The sequence below is a fragment of the Phasianus colchicus genome, chromosome 6 (assembly GCF_987193195.1).
Source record: "Phasianus colchicus chromosome 6, bPhaCol1.hap1.1, whole genome shotgun sequence".
NCBI classification, from domain to species: Eukaryota; Metazoa; Chordata; class Aves; order Galliformes; family Phasianidae; genus Phasianus; species Phasianus colchicus.
This window is the reverse complement of record NC_143441.1, coordinates 49477877-49499630: the sequence shown is the minus strand read 5'-3', so window position 1 is coordinate 49499630 and position 21754 is coordinate 49477877. Positions and strand designations below refer to the sequence as shown.

Below are 21754 nucleotides of genomic sequence, written 5' to 3'. Positions count from 1 at the left end.
CACAGAACCTGCTGACATCATCCGGGCTGAGCCCCCCCCCCCGCCAAGCTCTGCCTCGCCCGGCGCAGCCGCCTTCACCCCGCAGAGCCGCGCCGCGCTGGGCCGGCTTGGGATTGGGGTTGGGGTTGGGGTCCCCCCCCGGATTTGGGGTCCCCCAACCCCACCGCTATGCCTGGAGAGACGGCCACGAATCAGGGGCTGCAGCTGGAGGGAGGTGAGGATGCGGGGGGTGGGAGGGGGGTGTGGGGATGGGAGATTTGGGGATGGGAGATACGGGGATGGGGGATGTGGGGATGGGGGATGTGGGGATGGGGGATAATGGGATGGGGGATAATGGGATGGGGGATGTGGGGATGGGGGATGCGGGGATATGGGAATGGGGGATATGGGAATGGAGGATGGAGGCTGCAGGGACAGAGCTGGAGGATGGGGGGATATGGGAATGGGAGATACAGGGATGGAGGACACAGTGGCGTTGCTCAGGCTGAAGCTTTCCTTCACCCTTGGGAAGATGCTGGGGCCACCACCCCCCTCCCAGGACCCTGAGACCCCACTGTGCCCCCATCCCCATGTAACCCAGGGGTGACAGCAGCACGTCTTCCCTCACCCCTGTCCCACTCCCTTCCCCCCTACCTCCCCCCCCCACCCCTAGGGACACTGGTCCAAGGTCACCCTGCAGCAATGTGCCCTGGGGGGCCCCAAGCGGTGCTGCCATCCCACTGTGTGTCCCCACGGCAATGGGGTGGGGGACACTTTGTAAAAGGGGGTTGAGGGGGTGCAGGAGGGGATGTGGGACTCAGGGCTTCCGTCGCCCCCTTCCCAGGCAGGGTGGGGTTTAAAGAGGACCACTTTGAATTGGGGGGGGGGGGAGACAACATAGAGAGGTCTCAGCAATAAGGGGGAGTCCTGTATTGGGGTGTCCCCATAGTGAGGGAGTATTTGGGTACCCGCCCTCACAGGGGCACTGGGATAGAATGAGGATGGGCCCTAAAATCCCCACCCCTACTCGGAGGGTTCAGATTTAGGGCACAGCCCCCCCCCCAGGCTATATCCTGGGGTACAGGGATGTCCCCATATTGTCCTTGTAGCATACACAGCTTTAAGGGACCCTATGTTCCCCCACTACCCTATAGGAAGGAGCTCCAACCCTTGATCCCAACTCAGCACTTACAGGGCAGAACCCACCCTAACAGCCCCATCCAATCCACCCCCCTCCCCTTAAACACCTGGGGAAGACCCTGCCCCCTTCCCAGCAGCCCCTGTACCCTGACCACACCCCCTCACCCCTATATAAACCCTATGGGGCACATATGGGGCAGTAGTGGGGTTGGTGCTGTAGGGTGTTGCTGGTGGGGTTCTGGGTGCTTCCAGATTTCCCCCTTGCTCCATGGAGCCGCCTGGATGGACCCCAGGTAATGGGGGCTGAAGGGGTGTTGTGTTGAGGATTTTGGGGTTGCTGCTGTGTTTCTGGGGCTCCTTAGAGCTGTTTTGTGGCTCCTATGGGTTTGAGAAGCAGTTTATATTCATGTTGCTTAGGGCTGATGGGGCTGAGTCCTTTTGAGCTCAGTGCCCTATTGAACAGTGGGGGGGGGGAAGGAGGGTATATGTTGGTTTCTGGGGTTTGGGGGGGTTGGCAGTGTTGTATCCTGTCCCTATAGGAGGGTCTTAATATTTTAGGGGGGCCCTGGGGCACTCAATGACATCATGTACATAAATGGGGTTGAGGGAGGGAAAGGGGGGGGAGGGTTAATAATTATTCCTACTTATTCTTCTGGCACAGTCCCCTAACCCTGCAATGCCCCCCCCTCCCCCAGCTCAGCCTTCCTTAATACTCCCTTACAGCAGGGGGGGCACCTATAATCCTGCCCTAAGGATGGCTGCCATCACCTCCTTGGTATGAGGGCATGGAGTGGGGGAGGGGGTCCTCAGCTCACTTATGGTAGTTTTGTTTGGGGGGGGGGAGAGGGGGTATCATTGCAAACTCTACATCTCTGTAGTCTTCATTTGGTTAGGGCCAAATCCACGTGACAGCCTCACTTGTGTCCCCGTGGTGGGGGGGGGGGGGGGCAAGGATGCTCTAACCTCCACTTTCTCTCTGCAGCCCCCCCAGGGGACCCTGCTGCCCCCATGCCTGCCAAAGAGGAAGCCCGCCCGCAGCCTGAGGGGGCCAGCTATGATGCAGCTGAGCGCAGCCCCCCCTCCAAAGGCTGCCCCCCACCTCCGCCGCCTCCATCGCTGCTCCCTGCTGACCCCCTGGACACTCGCATTGTGATGGGCGAGGAGACGCACTGCCCCCCCGAGCTGCCCCCTAAAACACCCCCCCGGCATCCTGAGCTGCCCCCTGCCCGTCTTGACCCTGACCTCTTCTTCACAGCCCCCTCCACCCCGGTGAGGACGGGGGGGCCCCGCTTGAAGACTGAGGAGGATGGAGGGGATGCGGAGAGTGAGGGGCTGGGCTCTCCCCCCACCTCCCCATCCGGCTCCTACATGACGGCCGAAGGGGGCAGCTGGGGGTCCTCAGGCACGGCCAGCACGTCGCCCTCCTGCTCGCCCAACCTGCTGGCAGAGGTCCCTGATGGCGAGCCTGGTCCTGCAGCCTTCATCCGCCGCTCCTCGTCCTCCTCTTCCTCCTCCGAGGATGTGGCTGTGACCTCCATAGGGCAGGAGGAGGAGGATGATGAAGATGATGATGATGGGGAAGGCAGTGGACAGGAGGAAAGCTTCAGGCTGCCCCACTCCCACATGGCTGCCCCTGGGCTCATCCCTGCTGCACTGCTGCCCTTCCGTGGCAGCCTGCTCTTCGAGGCTGAGGCTGTGGAGATCACCCTGGTGCCGGCCCAGGCAGCGGCCGAGCCGCTCTCTGGTGAGGATGAGGAGGATGAAGAGGAGGATGAAGAGGAGGAGGAAGAGGAGGACGCTAGCACCTCAGCCTCCTTCCTGCGCTCACTCTCTGAAACCTCCATCAACGAAGGGGTGGATGAGTCCTTTGCCTTCCATGATGACACCTCAGCCTCCTCTGACTCTGCCTCCTATGATGGTGAGGAGGATGAGCGGCTGTACGGCACTGAGCACCACGCACTGGGGGGACCCCAAATGGCCTCCGCCACCCCTGGGGACACCGAGCCCTCCTCAGAGGCGTCTGGGGACATCGAGCTGCACCTGCGTGGTGACACAGCACAGCTGGATGGGACTGGGGAGCATGAGCGAGTGTCACTGGGGGGGTCCCCACAGCACGAGGTGGCCCTGAGCCCCTCGGTTCTGGAGCCTACTCATGGCAGTGAGGAGGATGCACGCATGGAGGGGGCCACGGAGCAGCATGGTGCCCTCCCAGAGGAGGAAGAGGTCCCCACTGAGGCCCTCACCATGGAAGCTGATGTAGAGCTGACGAGTGAGGCCCTCACCACAGAAGTCAGTGTGGAACCATCGGATGAGGCACCCATCAAGGACCTTGCTGCAGAAGTCGGTGTAGAGCCGGTGGTTGAAGTCTCCATTGAGGCCCTCCATGCAGAAGTCAACGCAAAGCCGGTGGGTGAGGCCTCCATGGAGGCACTCGTGCAAGTCAGCATGGAGCTGATGGACAAAGCCCCCAGTGAGGCCCCCAGTGTGGAAGGCAACATGGAGCCTGCAGATGAGACCTCCACTGAGGCCCTCCCCACAGAAGTTGATGTCAAACTGGTGGATGAGGTCCCTGTTGAGCCCCTCTCTGCAGAGGTCAACGTGGAACGGATGGATGAGACCCTCAGCTCCTCCTCCTCAGAAATGGAGGAGGCCTCTACCCTGGAGCCTGATACCACGCAGGAGCTGGACCCCATCCCAGAGGAGTGTCCTGCACCAGAGCCCCCTGTCCCCACAGAGCCAGCACTCCTGGAGGAGGAGATCCTGCTGGAGGAGGAGGAGGTGCCACTGGCTGCCATGATGGAGGCCCAGCTGGAGGCTGAAGCCAGTACCCTGCAGCCCCCCTGTGCTGGGGAGACCAAAGACCCCCAAGCCAATGGGCTGGGGTGGGATGCCCCATCCCTACCCACTGCCAATGGTGACCATGAGCTTGATGCTGTCCCAGTAGAGAGTCCTGAGCTTCTGTGTCCACCTGAGCAAGGCGATGACAGTGGGGAACCCCAGGAGGATGTGGGTGGCCATGGGGACAGCAGGACAGATGTCATGCCTGCACCATTGGGGACCCCCACCCTCGGTGGGGATGTGCAGGATGATGTCATTGAGCAGTCCCTTGAGGAGGACGCATCCCTCTGTGAGGATGGGGTGGCCTCAGGCAGTGAGTCCCCACTGGCGGCACTGAGTGATGGTGGCAGTGAGGTGACACAGGGTGCGGAGGAGCCTCTCAGTCCTGCACTGGGGGGTATGGATGAGCCAGATGCTGCCTCTGAGGATGAAGCTTCCAGCAAGGATGTGGAGCAAGGCCAGAGCCCAGAGCCCATCCATGGTGACTGGGATGCCACAGCTGCCTCCGAGGACTCGTCCCCAGAACTGCTGGACACCTTGTGCTCCCACACTGACCCCAGCTTCTTCAACCCCCCCCAGGACAGTGCAGGGGAAGTGGCTGCCCCTGGGGTCCCCTCTCCGGCCCCACAGCCCTGCCTGGCCCTCTGCGTGCTGCCCCCAGCCCCTGCACCCCCACCGCTGCACTTCACCGCTTCAGAGCAAGAGGTGTATGTGGGGACCCCCCCAGACCCCCTTGAACTGCTCCCACCACCTGGTGCCTTGTTGGAGAGTGCGGAGGACCGCCGGCAAGTGGCCTCCATGCTGCAGGGGGTTTTTGGGGACCTGCCTGCCCCAGGGAGCCCTGGCCAAGCCCCTGTGGAGCTGCCATGTCCTCCCTGTGCTGAGGATGAAGTTGCTGCACCTGAACCCAAAGAGACCCCAGAGCCCAGCGATGCAGGGAACATCCAGTGTTCTCCCCCAGCCTCGCTGCAGCCAGAGCCAGCCCCTATGCAGGGCCAGGAGCCCCCCAGCAAGGAGTCCCTGCTCCTACTCAGTGTAGACCCCAATGCCAAAGTCATGGTGGAGGGGGAGCATTCCCTGCCCCCACCTGAGGAAGTGGAGAAAGAGGCAGTGAAGGCAGGGTCCAGCCCCATGAAGGAGGAGGAAGAGGTGGTAGTGGTGGCAGGATCCATCCCTCAGGAGGAGGAGGTGATAATGATGGCAGGATCCGTTCTGCAGGAGGAAGAAGAGGAGGTGGTGGTGGCAGCAGCAGGATCTAGCCCCATGGAAGAGGAGGAGGAGGAGGAGGTGGTGGTGGGATCCATCCCTCAGGAAGAGGAGGCAGTGATGGTGGCAGGATCCAGCCCCAAGGAGGAGGAAGAGGAGGAAGTGATGGTGGCAGGATCCAGCCCCAAGGAGGAGGAAGAGGAGGCAGGATCCAGCACCAAAGAGGAAGAAGAGGAGGCAGTGATGGTGGCAGGATCAAGCCCCAAGGAGGAGGAAGAGAAGGCAGTGATGGTGGCAGGATCCAGCCCCGAGGAGGAGGAGGAAGAGGAGTCAGGATCCAGCCCCAAGGAGGAGGAAGAGGAGGCAGTGACGGTGGCAGGATCCAGCCCCAAGGAGGAGGAAGAGGAGGCAGTGACGGTGGCAGGATCCAGCCCCAAGGAGGAGGAAGAGGAGGCAGTGACGGTGGCAGGATCCAGCCCCAAGGAGGAGGAAGAGGAGGCAGTGATGGTGGCAGGATCCAGCCCCAAGGAGGAGGAAGAGGAGGCAGTGATGGTGGCAGGATCCAGCCCCAAGGAGGTGGAAGAGGAGGCAGTGATGGTGGCAGGATCCAGCCCCAAGGAGGAGGAAGAGGAGGCAGTGATGGTGGCAGGATCCAGCTCCACACCTAGCCTTGAGGATGACCATGAAGGCACGGAAGCCACTCGCAGCCTCTCAGAGGCTGTCGTTCTGCCCTTGGAACCCCCTCCAAAGCCCAGCTCCCCAGAGGACTCCATGCCCCAAGAGCCCACCGAAGCTGCAGTGCCCACTCCTGAGCTTGCAGTGCCCACTGAGGCTGCAGAGCCCATTCCCAAGGTTGTGGCACCCGTTGCCATCCCGCTGCCTGCTCCCTGCCCACAGCTCTCCAAACTCATCCAAGTGCCTCCTCTCTCCTCCTCGCCACTGCCATGCTTGGAGGACACCTCAGGGCTCAGCGAGGCCACGCGGCCAGAGGAACGTCCGTCTGTCCTGCCAGCCTCCAGGAAGCTGCTGGAGGGTAAGAACTGCCTGTTTCCAATGCTGTGTGTGCCCTCTCAGGGTCCCAAGAGGTGTGGGGCTGGGCAGTACTGGGATCAGGGTGGGCGTGGAACAGTACACGGGATCCCTGCAATCCCAACCAAGTCCTATTTGGGGAGGTATTCAATTGAGCACACTGGGTTCCCACTCACCATGAAGGTGTCCATCTTGTGACCTCAGCATCTCCTGTCCTGTCCTCCCTGCAGCCCCGGAGCCATCCCCACAAAAGGAGAAGACGAGGGGCAGGAAGGCACCGGCTGGCAGTAAGGGTGCACGAGGGCTGGAGGCAGAGGGGGGACCCCGCCGTGCACCCCGGGGCTCAGTGCAGTCCGAATCGAGCTCCTCCAGTGAGGCAGAGTTGCCCTACCGTGTCCCCAGCCCTGCTGAGCATCTGCCTGCCATTGCTCTGCTTGAGGATAAAGCGGTATCACGGCATGGTGAGGCCAACCATAAAGGTGAGGGGTGGGGTTCAGGGGGGCTTTGGGACGTTGAGATGAATGTCACCTTCACTGCGGCCCCTATGTCTTGTGTAGGATCGTGCAATGAGTCTGAGAGCAACGATGAGTCCATCCCGGAGCTGGAGGAGCCAGAGGGTGCAGAGCCACGGCCGATGCAGACTCAGGTAGGACTGGAGGCTTGGGGACTCTGTCCCCAGGCACCGGGAAGACCATGACATCCCATCACCCAATGCTGTGCCCCACAGGCGCCGCTCACCCACTCGCTGGGCACCGGGGAGGAGAGCATCAGTAAAGCCAAGCAGAGCCGCAGTGAGAAGAAGGCCAGGAAGGTGGGATGGGTGCTGGTTGTCCCGTGGCTTTGGGGTGGTGGCACTGGGGTGATGTCCCCATCCCAATGGCATAGGGAGGGAGGGGAGGGACACGGGCTGGGGGGTTAGCTTGGCAGGGGGCATGTGTCCCTGAGGTCATAGGTGGCTGCCATCAGCGTGTCTCCGTGCTGGAGGGTGGTCTCTTCCTGGTTATCCCTGGGGACAGCACTGCCCCTGTTCTGTGTCCTCCCATGGCTGGGGACGCTGGTGATGTTGGACATAATGTATGGAGCTCACCCTTGTCTTCTTCCTCAGGCCATGTCCAAGCTGGGACTGAGGCAGATCCATGGTGTCACCCGCATCACTATCCGCAAGTCCAAGAACATCCTCTTTGTCATCACCAAGCCTGATGTCTTCAAGAGCCCCGCGTCTGATATCTACATCGTCTTTGGGGAAGCCAAGGTGGGGCAGGGCTGTGGGTGCATCCTGGGGTCAGATGACCCATGGGGACCATCCAGTGACACCTTCCTTGTCCCTGCAGATCGAGGACCTGTCGCAGCAGGTGCACAAAGCTGCGGCTGAGAAGTTCAAGGTGCCCATGGAGCACTCCCCACTGATCACAGAGACAGCGCCTGCGCTCACCATCAAGGAGGAGAGCGAGGAGGAAGAAGAGGTTGGTGGGAGGCTGCTGTTGGGGTGGAATTGGGTGATGGGAGGCAAACAATTTGACACTGGGTGGCTGCTGGCAGGGCTGGCTTAGGGGTGTTGGGGTGAGTGGTGGGAGGTTACCAGAAGGGTTGGGGTTCCAGGTTGCCTGGAGGCCCAGGGGGTGACAGCACTGTTCTGCTTCTGCAGGTGGATGAGACAGGATTGGAAGTGCGGGATATAGAGTTGGTCATGGCCCAGGCCAATGTCTCACGTCCCAAAGCTGTGCGGGCACTCAGGCACAACAATAACGACATCGTCAATGCCATCATGGTGAGTAGGGGTGTCCTCATCCCTTATGTTTCTGGGGGTACAGTCCAGCCCTGCATTGACGCTATGCTCTCTCCTGCAGGAGCTGACCATGTAGCGGCCGGCCCTGGCCCCCTGTATAGGTGCACAGTTCTCCTTGCCCTGATGTCCCTCCTTGAGCCCCATGCCTCTGCCTTGCCCATCTCCTAATGCTCAATAAATGGCCTCATGTATCACTTGAATCGCATCCTGCCTCCCTGTGTGGTGATTGGGGTCCTCTCCCTGGGGCTTGGAAGGATCCTAAAGCTTCTGAGGTGTGTGGCCCAGAAGATGGGGACCAGGTAATTGGGGATGTGGTGTTTGGTGGGACAAGTGGCTTGAGGATATGTGGGGTGGCTGGGATGGAGGCTGTAGGCAGTGACATCTGCCCTGAGGATGGGGCTGAGCTCTGTTCCCTATCCTGATGGGGTGCAATGGGCAGGAGACCATCTTGGGGGATGAGCAGTGGAGCTCAAACCTCAGACCTCGAGGCTTTGCATGCCTCTTGTTAAATTATATGACATACTTTGGGGCACTGTGGAGAGGCAGGTGAGGGTTTTAACAAGGAGACAGACCACAGCCAGGTGCAGAGTTATATTTACCTGTAACAAATACTCCATACAGAAAGCATACATACAAAACACCCCCGGGGCGTCCCCGGCTCCCCCTGTGGTGCTCGGGGTCTTGGGCAGCACGGGGGCTTGTCGTGGTGGGGAGCAGCAGTGGGGTTTTGTGGGGGAAGCACTCGGTCACCTCAACAGAGTATTGACAAACAGTTCTCTCCAGAACTAAATCACATTTCCCAGTGAACGAAGTATAAAAAAATACCATGAGCTGCTACAGCTTTTGCTAAATGCATCTCTGTCTACAATCTTTTCAAAAATAGGGTTTTTCCAGGTTTTCTTAAGCTGTCAGTGACTCAAGCGTCAGTTTGTGTCATTCGTGGTGTTTTCTTCTTTATAAATCTGCATGTGTGTAAGAAGGCACTGAGGACTCAGCATAGCCAGGGCTCTGGAGCAATGCTCCCATGCTCAGTGGGAGCTCAATGCCTCTGCTCCTGACTTGTGAGGTTTGTTTTTTTTTTTTTTTTTTTTACTTTTTCTAACCCTGCTTGTGCAGGGGCTGCAGCTCTCCTAGCTCTCCTGCTTTGTGGTCCATCTGTTGACAGAGCAGCCTCAATGGCAAAGGGAAGAGTTTTATGGCCATGATTTGCAGTGTAGAGCTGCCTTAAAAGGAAGTGCCCCATAGCAGGACACGTGTGTGTGCACCTTTTAAAGATGAAGCACTGAGCTGGGGGGTCACTGGGGCTGCAATTCTGGACCGCTGTGCCTGCAGGAGCAGGGTAAGAAGTACCCCAAGAGGCAGAGCTGAGTGAGGGGGGGAAGATGCAGGGATGAAGGCTTGGCTCTGTCCCAGCTGCAAAGGGAGCATGGCAGGATGGCACCAAAGTGGTGGATCCACAGTGGGATGGCAGAGAACTGTGTTTGGTTAATAACAGAGCAGCCTGGGCACTGGGATGATGGTGACAAGTTTCTGTATGGGGCTGCAGAGGATAAGCAACATTGAAGGGCAGTGGGAGCTCTGGGATGTGTTACTGCAGTGGAAGCAGTGCAGCAGGACAAAGCACAGAGGAATGTGCTGGAGGGGCTGAATTGCCCTGCAAAGTGCTGAGCAAGTGTCTGGGCTTGGGTCCTGCAGAGGCCAGCCAGCTCCAAGCAAGGGCATGGGGATACCTCTGTGTCCTTGTGCTATATATACCAGAGCCTCCCCTACTCCTCAATGCATTTGGTCCTTCTTTCATCTCAGCACCTTCACAGGGGTGTGCTGGAGCTGCTTTGGGCAAGGGCAGGGCTTAAGGGGGTACAATGCTGAGCACAGCAGCACTCCTGAGTATGAAACAAAACAGGGACAGGCCTTTCCTAAAGGGGCTGCAACCTGTGCTTCCCCTTGTACCCACAGAAGTGGGCAAAGAAAGAGAAGCTCCAGCTCTGCTCCCTGCCCAGCACAGCTTGCGCAAGCCTGTGCTCTCTTCCTGCTGCTTGTATTTTTGCACTGTGGTTGCTCCTCCCCAGCTCCTGTGCACCCAGCAAGCAGAGCTGCATGCCTGTGGGTTCTGCCAGCACCTCCCTTCAAGCAGGATTGCTTCCTGGGCAAGGGATACAGATTAAAAAAATAAGTGTGTATTTATAACCACATGTAAAATATTTACAATATGTACACCGTGTGCTGGAGACCCCACTGTGTTTGTCCAGGAGCAGCTCTCACCTCCATGAGTGTGTGATAACTTCCTCTGGGACCTGAGGAGCCAGCAGAGGCTTTGTGCTACCTCCCACCACTGTGAACATGGGACAGGTGCTGCCTCCTTCCTGCCACTGCTGGAGCAAAGGCAAGGAGCGGTTGGATGGGGTTTGTAATCCAGGCTCCCTGCAGGACAGAAGCAAAAGCACAAAATTTGGGAGCCCAGCTGGGAGCATGCTGCAGGAGGACGGAGGGGAGGGGAGAAGCAGAGCACCTGCAGGTCTGGATGCGAAATGCTGCGCCAACTGCAAGGCTAGGCTTAAATAATTCACATTGTGGTAAACTTCATTCAAAAGATGGGAGGAGGAGAGCAGTTACAAGAAGGACACCATGTGCAAAACTGTAAACCAGGGAGGGAGAGAGGGCTGTAGGCAACCTGTCTCCACACAGGGCTCTCCCAGCCTCGCTCCCTGCGCGGTGACGGAACCAGGGAAGGCTGGAAGATGGGCTCCTACCCGGCTCCTCCTTTGCAGCGTGCCTGTGGAAACGCACACCTTCACAGTAAGAGGGCACAGACAGCTGTTGATGCAGATGGGAGAGTAACTACATCCTTCTCCACCCTGAAAACCTCTTTGGAAACGAGGATCTGTTGGGCAGGTGCTGCCAAAGCCTGCTGGCTCTCAGGAGGAGTCGCGGTCCATGCTGCAGCCCAGCGCCTCGATGTCGTTGCTGATGTGTGAGATCATGCGGTCCCACTCGTCCTCCTCTGAGGGTACAGACTGGTCATCCGAGCTGCCAGCTGCGCCGTTGCCGTTGGTGGTAGAGTTGGAGGTGGTGCTCAGCGTCCGCCTGTACCTCCCAAAGCTGTCTGTGATGATGCCGCGGCCATCCTTCACTCCGATGGTTTCCAGGAAGTTCTCAAAGTGTTGGCTGTCTTTCTCGGGAATGAAGGGCCGTAGGCCTTTCCCAGGGAAGAAAACACAAGGAGGAAAACATGAGCTGCAGCGTTTCACATGATAGGCTTTGCTGGAAGAGCTCATTTTGGGGTTCAGGCTCTGAGCAGTGCTTTTGGAGCCGCTGGTACTCCCATCTCATGGCTCCATGTCATGTTGACAGCCCCAAGAAAAGCATATGTGTATGGGCCAAGAACAATTCCTGGGGCTGAAGTGGGATTTCCGAGCTCCAAAGGATTGTCTGTGACTTCATCACTGAGCCATATTGCTGGGCTTTGCTCATCTCGTTAGTGTAACAGCATCAGCATGAGATTAAGGCTCCTGACAGAGTGCATGCAGAGCACTTGGGGGCCATCTGTCCCCATCTCTGCACCCTGCTGTGGGTCAGCGTCACAAGCTGGGCGCTGTCACCACGGGGTCACAGTGTGGGGTTATGGAGTGAGTGGCTGCATTGCAGCTCTGTCTCAGGAAGCTTCTGGGTGTGCTGCTGACTCTCCTCACCTCTCCCAGCCCCACCTTTAGGCCATATTGATCCCCACCACCAAGGAAATTCTCTACCTGAAAAGGTGCAAGACCTCTGGCAGGGGCTGCAGGAGGGAATAAGAGCTCTGTGATTTTTAAGGTCCCATCCAACTTAAGCCACTCTATGATTCTTTACAGGAAAGCCAAGTCCAAGCTGCTTTTCAGCAGTGTGGTCAATATAAAATCAGCCTCTCAGCACAGGGATCGTGTTGTGCGTTGGCTTTGGTAATGGTGACATGAAAAGCAAGCAGGCTGCGTGCATAGGGATGAAAGAAAATGCTTTTGTGCTGGTGCAGATGTCTGACTATGCTTCTGCGTGCCCAGGACAAAGGGAGTGGAGGCCACGCTGCCCCCCCTCCCTGCGCTGTTGAGTCACTCTGTCTGCTTTCAGCAGCTCTCCAGCTAAATGAGAACAAAAAAAAAAAGGCACTGCATGCAGTAGCACCAGGCATCTGCGAGTGAGAGCTGGGGCAGGGCTCTGAGCTCAGCCCCAAGGTTCCTTTTCTCCTTGCTATTAATGCTGTTTCAGATTATTAGAGCCAAAATCAAAGCAAGGAGCCTGAGTTGAGGGACTCTGAGAGCCTCTGAGGCAGTTGGCCTCCTTTTAGTGAAGGGAAAGGAAATGGTCCTGCCTGCTTTCCAAGTAACGGTGTCAGCATGTGTCTGCTGGCACTGTGTTTGGTGCACACCTTTCCTCCACGACTGTAAGGTAGGGCTGTGAGAGCGCAGGTCCTCGAGGCACCCTCATCAGTCCAACAAGCTGAACACCCAAACTGTACTGTGTTGAACACCTCACTGCTTGGCTAGGACCCAGCACCTGCTCCAGGGACACAAGGACATCATTGACTGCTACCACTAAGCCACCAAATCAAGGTGTTTCAGGAGCCAAGGAGCTCATCTGGAAACCAGAAGACAGCCAGCAGCAGGCAAAAGCGAAGCCAGACACAAAGGGAAGACACTCACCCAAGAGCAGGAACTTCCTACTGTCCCCATAGAGCTGCTTCAAGTTGATGCAGAACTCGTGTATCGAGGCTCCGTTGCGATATTCATGCAGGAGCATTGCAAACTGCTGGATCTCTTGGGAAGAGAGCTTTGTTCGTAGCTGAGGACATAAGCACACCACAAAACGTGCTGATTTTTTTGGAGCACTCTTTCAGCTCTGATGAGATGGGAGGGAGAAGAGATCGCAGGAAGCCTGGAAATGGGGTTTGCTTCTATTCTAATGAGAGTCACTGAGCTGCGGTGATGAACCCAGCAGGATGGGATGGTGCAAATTGCTCGGAGCTGTCAGCTGTCCAGCTTTTTAATTAGGAAAAGCTGTGAGCACACTGCAGAAGTGCAGCTCATGAAGTGATTGACATGGGAACACTGTGTGTGTCCCACCACAGTGAGAGGGGTCAATCGAGTGCAGGTGCTTTAGCATGAGAAAGATGAGAGACTGCACTGGTTTCTAGGCCCGAGTTTTTCTGAAAGAATGATGCATTCCTACACCAGCATGGACAAAATCACATTACCTGCAGGGCCCAGACAATGCTGGAGCCAACAGGGAGGAGCTCAGACGATGCCAAGGGCACAAATGTGCTCCCATGAGCACGAAAAGGGAAGAAAACCCTCCCACCTTTCCCCATGGGCAGACGCTGCCTTGAAGGCACCCTACCGTCATCATGTAGTCCTGGAGCAGCTCTGTGGCTGTAGTGCTCAGCTCGCTCTCGCTGATGGTTTTGATGTGTGGAGATTGTTGTGTCAAGAAGGAAGAGGGAGAGTTGTCACCTGCATCCAAGGTTTCTGGAAAGGAACTGAAACACAAATGGCTTGTGAGCTATCCAGAGCTCCTTAGGCACCTCCTGTTGAGCACAGCATGGGAGAACCTGGGGGAGTGGTCATGCAGAGCAAAGAGTTTGTCTCTCTGATCTGCTGAATAGATAGCCCTAGAGGGCAAGATCCCCTCCAATTGCTTTCTCATTTCAGACCAACAGGGAAAGAGGTCCCTAAATACCTTAATCTAGCATTAAATTTGAAATTCTCAGATTCTCAACATGGAACAACTGGTTTGTGTGTCAGGTTTTCAGCCCACAAATGCTGCTATCATTTTCAGTGGTCACTGATTCAGGAGGAAGAAACATGACAAAGCAGCTCTGTGAAAGTCACAGTTCTGCTCTGCACACATGACTTTCCCCAGAAAACTGCAGTAACAGAACAATACGCCCAAGGATGCTGAGGAGACAGGACAACAGTCCTGCACAGAGACAGCAAAAATACTATCAAATGTTCCAGCCAGGGTGATCAGAAACTTTCCAACATGTAGACTGCAGCATTTCCTGCTTTTGGGCTTAAGTCTGACAGACAGCAGGGCTGCATAAATGAGGCACTGTCCCCAGTGCTGAGCTATCGTGTTTCACCACGTTCACTTTCCACTTACACAGTGCTTGCTTCTGTTTCGTATGATTCTTTAACATCCACTTTTGTAGAAGAGTCATCTGCAAGAGAGACATTCATGATGTGGTGGTGCTAGTGAGGCAAAAGCTTAGTGCTTTTCCCAGCCACCACCCTACACACTGATTTGTGACGGGGACACACAGAGGGTGTTGGAGGGGAACAGTGCTGTGCCAGGCTGGTTACAGGCAGATCCAGCAGAGATGCAGAACTGCAGTATCACAAGGCACAGCTTTATTAACTACCTCCACCTAACATGAAAAGGACACACACCAAGGCTGATGCCTTCTGGCTTCATACAGCTTGGAGACATCTCCAAGCAGGAGACATTTCTCATGCCATTCTATTCCCTAAGCTATTAAAAGAAAGGGACTTATTACAGAATCACAGAATGGCCTAGGTTGGAAGGGACTTCAGTGATCACGAATCTCCAACTCCCCTGCCACAGACACGGCCACCAACCTCCCCATTTAATACTAGACCAGGCTGTCCAGGGCCCCATCCACCCTGGCCTTGAACACCTCCAGGGATGGGGCATCCAGTTTAATTCTCAACATAGAGGTGACCCTGCAGGAGAGGAAGTGCCAGGCTGGCTGGCTGGCTGTTTGAAGAGATGCAACAGACATTGGTGAGGATGGGAATGACTTGCAGAGGGAGCAGAGCAAGCAGAGAGGGCAGGGACTTACCGCTGTGCAGGGACATGTGCCGTGTTGGCGTGGACGCACCATCAAATATTGCTCTATCTAAGAAGTCTATTGTGGACTCAGTGTAAACAATCTGGAAGACTTGGCTGAGAAGTGAGCACAGCTCCTCCGCAGTCACCTGAGAAAAGGGAGCAAGATGCGGTGGTGAGATAATGCAGTGGCTCTTCTCTCAGCTCCTACAATGTCCCAAGAGGTCTGCATTGGTGCTAGACATATATGACTTCTCATCACCCTTCCATGAATCCAGGCAAGCACTCCAGCTCTATTCCACCAACCAGTTTGAGGCAATAGGTGATCAGAAGCTCGACCACCTGAACAATCAGCTCACAGCTATTAGATAACACCCACACCTTGTGCTGATGCTCTGCCCTATTCTCCTGCTGTCTGGGACTGTGGCTACATGACCTACATCCCAAATAGGTGCAGTTGCTCTGGGGAGCAGTACAGAAAATGCATCTGAAAAGGATTGCAAAACCCCAGCCTCAAGGCAAAAGGTTTCTGCTGGAGAAGCACACAGGCCAAATCAAAATCTCTGGGTTTGGATGCTGGATAAAACAAATTTCCAGGTCAGCATCACAAAAATGCCCCAGCTAGCACATCCTATTGTGGGATAGATTCAGTTGTGTTCATAGATTTCCTGCTGCCAGAGAAAGCTCCGGGCAGCAGGCACTTCAAACAAAGGAAAAGCATCTTCTGATAGCATCTATGTCCGCAATCCCATTCCCAGTGCAATTCCAGAATGACTCTGGAGACAACCACACCATGGAACAATGTGAACTGAGTGATTTGAGCCTTACTTTGTTCTCTGTAGCCAGCACCACCAAGCAGCAAGCTTCCACGGGTACCACACCACTCTCTGACAGCGAGCCCGAGGTGAGAGCTTTGGAGCTCTCAGCACTGAGACTCTGGCTTGGGGAGATCCCAGGGTCCTGAGCTGAGAAACATAGAAATCATCACAGAAAGGCCAAGGCAGTAAGCAAACAATCAGTCCTTGCAAGCCAGGCTGTTTTCTGAGTAGCTCATGACCAGAGTACACAGAACTACTTTTGTACCTGCCCAGCAGAGGACTGGCCATATCAGGCTGACATGGTGATGTGATATTACCCTTCTATGGGCTGGGGCTGGGCACAGAGGTTTCTATGCAGTGAAAACACAAATTACAGAAAAGTTTAAGGAGGTTCTGCACACCAGTCTGGTCTCTAACCCTGAAGGGACAGCAAATCCTACAGAACAGGGGAGCCCAGAATCCCAGCAGAAAACTCTCTAGAGGAGCAAGCATGTAAGAGATCCACCTGAGATAGAGAGATGCATGTGCTCAAAGCATTTGAATGAAGAATCTGTAATTTAAAGCAGGTTCCTTACAACTCCATGAATCGCTGGCTTATTTTCCATGGCTCAGACAGCCTCAGGAATCCAATAGCAGAATTACAGCCTTGTAAGTCAGTTATTCATTCATTCTCTAGACTGTCCTTTGCTGTCACAGGGTTTGTAATCCAGTAAGTCTCTGTCATTACATCTTCTAAGTAGCTCAGCCTTCCCCAAACACTTCAGCCCCAAACCAGGCAGGTTTAATAAAGACAGAACTGCTGGGGACAGATTCCCAGGCCCTTCTCAGTGCAGATTGGACATTAGGAAAATATTCTGCACCAAAGTGATGGGCATGGAACAGGCTCCCCAGGGGACTGATAGCAGCCAGAGCTGAAGAAACATTTGGATGCCACTCTCAGACACAGGGTTTGGGTTTTGGGTGGCACTGTGTGGAGTCAAGAGTTGGCTTCAGTGATCCTTGTGGGTCCCTTTCAATGCAAGACATTCTGTGATTCCATGATTACAAGACCCACAACAAATACTGTTCTCCTGCCCTTCTGGCTCTCAGAAGTACTGCTCAGACTCACAGTCAATGAGAGCAGGGCTTCTTTTCTCATTCCCACAACCCTACAACCAACATCTGGGTGCCCATGTTGGCCCCAGTCTACCTGTTTTCAGCACAACCAAATGAGCAGAGTCATCTCGAATGTAGGACACAGATGCAATGTCATGGATGGGGACCCTGAGGATGAGATCTTCTCCATCCCTCCACACCAGCTTGATGTTGTAGGCAGACAGACTGATCACAGCGTCGTGCTCTTGGGTCAGCTGCCCTGGAAGCTGATGTGCTCTCTGCAACAAATGCATTTCCATTAAAAAACTGAATTGTTTTCCCTTTGGTGACTGTCCCATATCTGGATGGAGGTCTTTCACCCTTCCCCCCATCTACCTGCAGGACTTGTTTGCTGAGCCTTCCTGCTACAGGTAAAATCCCATTGCCTTCTGCCAACTCTTGAAGACAAAGGGGTGGCTGCAAAGTCAGCTCAGACCAGCAAGGTCCATAATCCCAGACGAAGCTGGCTCTATACAAAGCTACTCCAGATCCCCAAACCTTCCCACAACCTGGAGAAGGAAGATGCCCCTTCTTTCTCCAGTCACCCCACAATTCTCTGTGAATCCCATGCTTCCTTTCCCAGCTCCAGTGGTACATGGCTGCAATTTTTTGTCCAAGGCTTCCCACATTTGTAACCTAGGGAAAGAGGGCCCCAGTCAGACTGGGTCTCACCCCCAGAGAAGCCCCACAGGCCTTATAATCATGCTGCATGCATTTGTTTGAGCTGATAATGACAGGAACTAGAGCAGCTTGTTAGCAGCCTTCTGCAGGGCTGAGCGCTTACCTTCGCATTATCTATCAGATGCAGTATTTCAGTGCGACTGGAAGGATTCAGGTACCCTGGGACAGATGTGAGTTGGCCTAAATACTGCAAAAGAAAAAAAACAAAATGTCATCATATCTCATACACACATCAAATGAGCCCCCAGAACCCTAGGAAGGCAGGCTTCAACTCAATGCAAAGGGCACTGCCAAATGCCTGGTGTACAGCCCCTATATAAGCTGCTAGATAGCACCCATACGTTTGAAAGATCTCTTGTGCTTTTAAGTAATCTCAATGTTTAATAGCTACATGGACCTGCTCCTTCCTGTAGCTGCAGGGAGCTCACACACAGATGAGCTCTCTCCCTTCAGCCCCTGCAGTTAGCAGCAAGCATTCGTTTCCTCTGGGTTTGACCCCTGAGATCAGAGGGTGCATCTTCTCTGTGGACTGCAACACCAAATATTTCAAAGGAGCTACAAAAAAAAAAGATGTGATCAGCCCAGAGGCCAGGAAGGAAAAAAGACAATTTCTGCATTTCAGCAGTGAGAAAGCCACCCGAAAACCCTCTGAAAGTGCAGATGAAAGCAACGTGGCAGTGCGCTGAGGTCTGCACCTCCCCAAAGGCAGAAGCTACAGCATCACAAGGGGATAAAGAAAGTGAAAGAGCCATGCTGGGGGAAATGCAGCCAGTCAGAGGGTCTGCAAGAGAGGAGCTCGGGTGTCAGGCAGGTAGAGAGTACCTTCACTTCCTTCTCAATATAGTCATTCAGCAGGATGTCTGGCTCAACACGGTCAGGCAGTGACACCACAACGGTATGGAGAGGTCGTCTCTCCGTAACCTTCTCCTGGGCCTTTTTATCTCGTCCTTTTTCACCCTTCAGGAAGACTCGCTTGAAAGGGGACACAATTCCAGGCTGTGGGGAGAAAAGGAGACAGTGGGGTGTTAGGGTGAAAGGTTCCTGCATCAAATTACAGCAAACGAACAGCTGGGCTGTGCCATGGGTTCCCAAACCCTTCTGACACTGCATGGCACTGCTGTTGGAAGGGGACAGCAGACACAGCAGTTCTGCAGTGCCCAGAAACAGAATGACCAGTTCATTTCTGCTCACACTGCTGTATGAACTCAAACCAGCCCAGTGTTGGACTGGGTCAGGTTTTAGAGCTAAGAATTGCATTGTCTTCTGGTGGCCAGCAGCAGCACACAAGCAAACAACTCATTTTATGGGACTGGATGATGCTTGCTTTCCATCCATCTCCCCATCAAAGATTCCTGGAGCAATGCAAAACGAGGTTTTGTGTAAAGAGGTACCATAAATGAGATGCTGGAGTCAGTTCAGATCTGGAGTAAGAGCAAAGCCAGAGGTGCTGGCAGATTCTGTAAGCAATGCTTAGGTCTCAGGAGCTCACCCTGTCCACCCCTGAGCCCCTTCAGATCCTGCAAGATCCTCCAGATTCAGCTGAACGTGTTGCAGGGGCAGGGGAACACTCAGGAGCATGAGGACAGACCCACAGACACCAGCCTCTATGGTCCCAAACCTTTTAGAGGTCCTTTTGGAATAACTGGAGCCGATTTGCAGCCAAGAGCTGGCATTTCAGAGCTGCTGCTCACCCAGCATGCTGCATGGCTTCCCATAGAGGGAGCATCACCACCACCACTTTGGGAAATACTTTGAGCTGGGAAATCCTACAAACCTGGAAGGCAGCAGGACCGAGCTGGGACATGAGAGATGCATAAATCTATGGTCTGCAAAGGAAGGTGCTTTAAAAGTGAGTTCATCAAACATAAAGAGACCTTAACAAAAACTGTAAACTTTGAGCAACTTTGAGCAACTTGAGAGAGCAATAGAGAAGAAAAAGCAAAGCACCATGAAGAACTGCTGCAGAGCCTTTGTCAAAACCCACAGCCTAGTCTCACTGAGCTGTTTTTCTAAGTTTAGACAAGCACAAGACCTCTACAGGAACAAGTAAGATCAAAGCGAGACCTAAATAACTTGAAGCCATTATGCTAGGAGCAGAGGAAAGCTCCTGGTTGAGGAGTATTTACCAGGCTGCACCAGGCACCGCAAGGACGTCAGGGACAGCCCAGCCCTGCAACACTTCCCTTTGAACAGGGCGTGCCAGAGAGACAAAAATAGAGGAGTTAGTAGGGCAAATGGGACTGCAGACAGCTTGATGGTACTGTGCCTCGCCTGGTGCTGCAGCTGTGTCTGCAGATAACACAGCATCATGGCTATACTGCACTCTGAGGAAGGAATGTCATCTTCCTGTGCCACAAAACCCAGCTGGCTCCTGCCAAAGGGATGGGGCACAGGTAACTGCTCTGGGCAGAAGAAATCCCCAAACAAGAAGCTCCCATGTGAAGGGGAGAGATGGGGCTTGGCTACTGGAGCCCAATGGGCAGCAACGGGTTTCCTCAGCCCTCTTGCTGGGTAAGTAGCATGGAAAGAAACCCCACACCACACTAAAAGAACTCAATACGAAGACATCCAACCCTGAGCTCAGCTGCCCTCCTGTAAGGATCTCATTACAACAATAACTTTTAGAAACTGGAGTGAAGGTAAAACCTGCCACCAGAACTGGGACTGTACCACCCAACTCACGTTAAGCATACAGATTCAACCCAAAGAAATCCCCACCACCCGATCACAGCAGCCTGCACAGGGAAGCTCCCAAGCCCTACAGGAGATCCAACACCTCCTCAAAGTAAGAAACAGCCCAGGTGTTGCTGTCCAAGATCAGAGGCGTGATGGAGTGCGGCACAACATGGAACGACCACGGCATCTCGGAGCCATTTATCCAACACCTACCTCACTCTCCATGGAGCACCTGGCTCCGGAGGAGATGCACAGGAGCTGTTGGTTCCCAAAAGCTTGTCCTTGCTGGGATGGGATGCCCCACTGGTCCCAGGGACCCCACGACCCGTGCTCTGTGCAGAAGCACTGGCAAACCTATGTGTGCTCATTTGCCTGGCTGCTCGTGTCCCGGAAGCGCGATAACCACAGCTTCCTTCTGTCACACATTGCAACAGCCAAAACATGTTGTCATTGCTGAAAGCAAGTTTTAAAACAGGGGGAAAAAAAGGAGAAGTGGTGAAGGGGATGCATCTGTATGTCTATGGGGGCTCAGCTGGTTTGCCAAGCAGAACTGGGCTGCTTATGGGACCGATGCTCAGATACCCCGTGGGTGGGTTCCCACCACCCACACTCTCACACCCATGGAACCAAAGGGGTTTGTGTGCCAGGAGGGTGATATTCCCAATACATACTCTGAGCTCTGTCTCCATCTGTGAGCCCAAAAGCTGCATTGCTTTATCAGGGTGTGCATTTCCAGCCTTTACATTTGCAAAAAGAAGGCTGCTGGCTCCTTGAAAATGAGGTTACAAGCTGCTCCCAGAGAGCATGTTGGGAAGGAGTGTGGAGTGAGCCTGGCTGCAAGCAGGCTCAGAGGAGTAACAAAAACAAGTCACTAATTTTGCAGAGAGAGAATCAATTAAAGTGCCACACTGGGTGATTTCCCCAGGGAGAGCCATGCAGAGCAGAGGTAGGAAGGAGGTCAGGTGGGGATGCATTCCTCAGCAATCCTTAAAATCAATGCAATCAAAGTCAGCTTGCTCTCTCCTCTCTTTTGCCCCAAATTGCAATCCTAATGCCGTAGCTGAGTTCTGTTTACATTTCTTTAGAGAACCCAGTCCACTCAACGCATGCCCACCTACACTTGGCCAACTGGAAGACAGTGAAGAATGGGGGACACCAGCACTTTGCAGAGCATCCCCAAGTCCCACAGGGTCTGGTGGGGGCCAGGGATGCTCCCAGCCCCTCCTCAGGTTCTGTGGACGTGGTGGAAGAGTTTGCCTGGGTTCTTGCAAGATGCCAAAATAAGCCATTTAGGAAAAAAAGGACTCATGGATGCAGGGTATCCTATACTTTACTGGGTGTCGCACTGGCACATTTATACTGGTGGGACTCAAGAGGTACATGAAGGAGATAGAATCAGGCATGCAAATTTTGGAAGAGCTCACTGGTGGGGGCTGAACAACTCAGAGCTTCTTGGTAAGCACAGCTGCAGCCCTTGAAGTTATGATACCTGATGCTGCACAGTGCTGAAGTGTGGCATGGTTGAAGCTGGAGGCCCTTCTGATACCCCTCTGTTTCAGCAGGGCCAGCCAAGCAGGGTGCCCAGCCTCACATCCTCGTGGGACTGAAGATCTCCAACAAGGAGACCCCACAGCCTCTGGGTCCTCGTGCA

The 21754-nt window shown here is 54.7% G+C and overlaps 2 protein-coding genes across 4 annotated transcripts in view; one reads left to right on the top strand and one right to left on the bottom strand.

Moving 5' to 3' along the window:
- The first annotated feature begins 50 nt into the window (after positions 1-50).
- NACAD (NAC alpha domain containing) lies at positions 51-8178 on the top strand. 2 transcript variants are annotated; one of them, XM_031607887.2, is made up of 9 exons: positions 51-214; positions 2102-6196; positions 6423-6671; positions 6750-6838; positions 6920-7003; positions 7298-7444; positions 7524-7655; positions 7838-7960; positions 8040-8178. In XM_031607887.2, the coding sequence occupies exons 1-9, from the start codon at positions 169-171 to the stop codon at positions 8052-8054; spliced, it is 4980 nt and encodes a 1659-aa protein (XP_031463747.2). In that variant the 5' UTR covers positions 51-168; the 3' UTR covers positions 8055-8178. The 2 variants fall into 2 exon arrangements, with proteins under 2 accessions (XP_031463747.2, XP_031463748.2); XM_031607888.2 differs by lacking the exon at positions 51-214 and adding an exon at positions 1305-1412.
- A 377-nt stretch (positions 8179-8555) lies between these two features.
- The window catches only part of CCM2 (CCM2 scaffold protein), a 27453-nt gene continuing 14254 nt past the window's right edge, over positions 8556-21754 (bottom strand). The window contains exons 1-10 of one of the 2 annotated variants that reach the window (XM_031607893.2): positions 20317-20711; positions 18250-18423; positions 17531-17614; positions 16802-16985; positions 15623-15759; positions 14808-14943; positions 14108-14165; positions 13346-13484; positions 12652-12790; positions 8556-11174 (exon numbers count right to left, since the gene is read on the bottom strand). In XM_031607893.2, the coding sequence (XP_031463753.1) occupies positions 10894-11174; positions 12652-12790; positions 13346-13484; positions 14108-14165; positions 14808-14943; positions 15623-15759; positions 16802-16985; positions 17531-17614; positions 18250-18423; positions 20317-20328 (1344 nt within the window). In that variant the 5' untranslated portion in view covers positions 20329-20711 and the 3' untranslated portion in view covers positions 8556-10893. Of the gene's footprint in view, positions 11175-12651; positions 12791-13345; positions 13485-14107; positions 14166-14807; positions 14944-15622; positions 15760-16801; positions 16986-17530; positions 17615-18249; positions 18424-20316; positions 20712-21754 lie in introns of those variants that run through there. The other variant, XM_031607892.2, reaches the window with a different exon arrangement.

Coding starts and splice junctions, on each gene's coding strand:
- NACAD (XM_031607887.2), top strand. CDS start 169: ATGCCTGGAGAGACGGCCACGAATCAGGGGCTGCAGCTGGAGGGAG. Junction 6,839..6,919: donor CACGGCCGATGCAGACTCAG/GTAGGACTGGAG, acceptor TGTGCCCCACAG/GCGCCGCTCACCCACTCGCT. Junction 7,445..7,523: donor TCGTCTTTGGGGAAGCCAAG/GTGGGGCAGGGC, acceptor TTGTCCCTGCAG/ATCGAGGACCTGTCGCAGCA.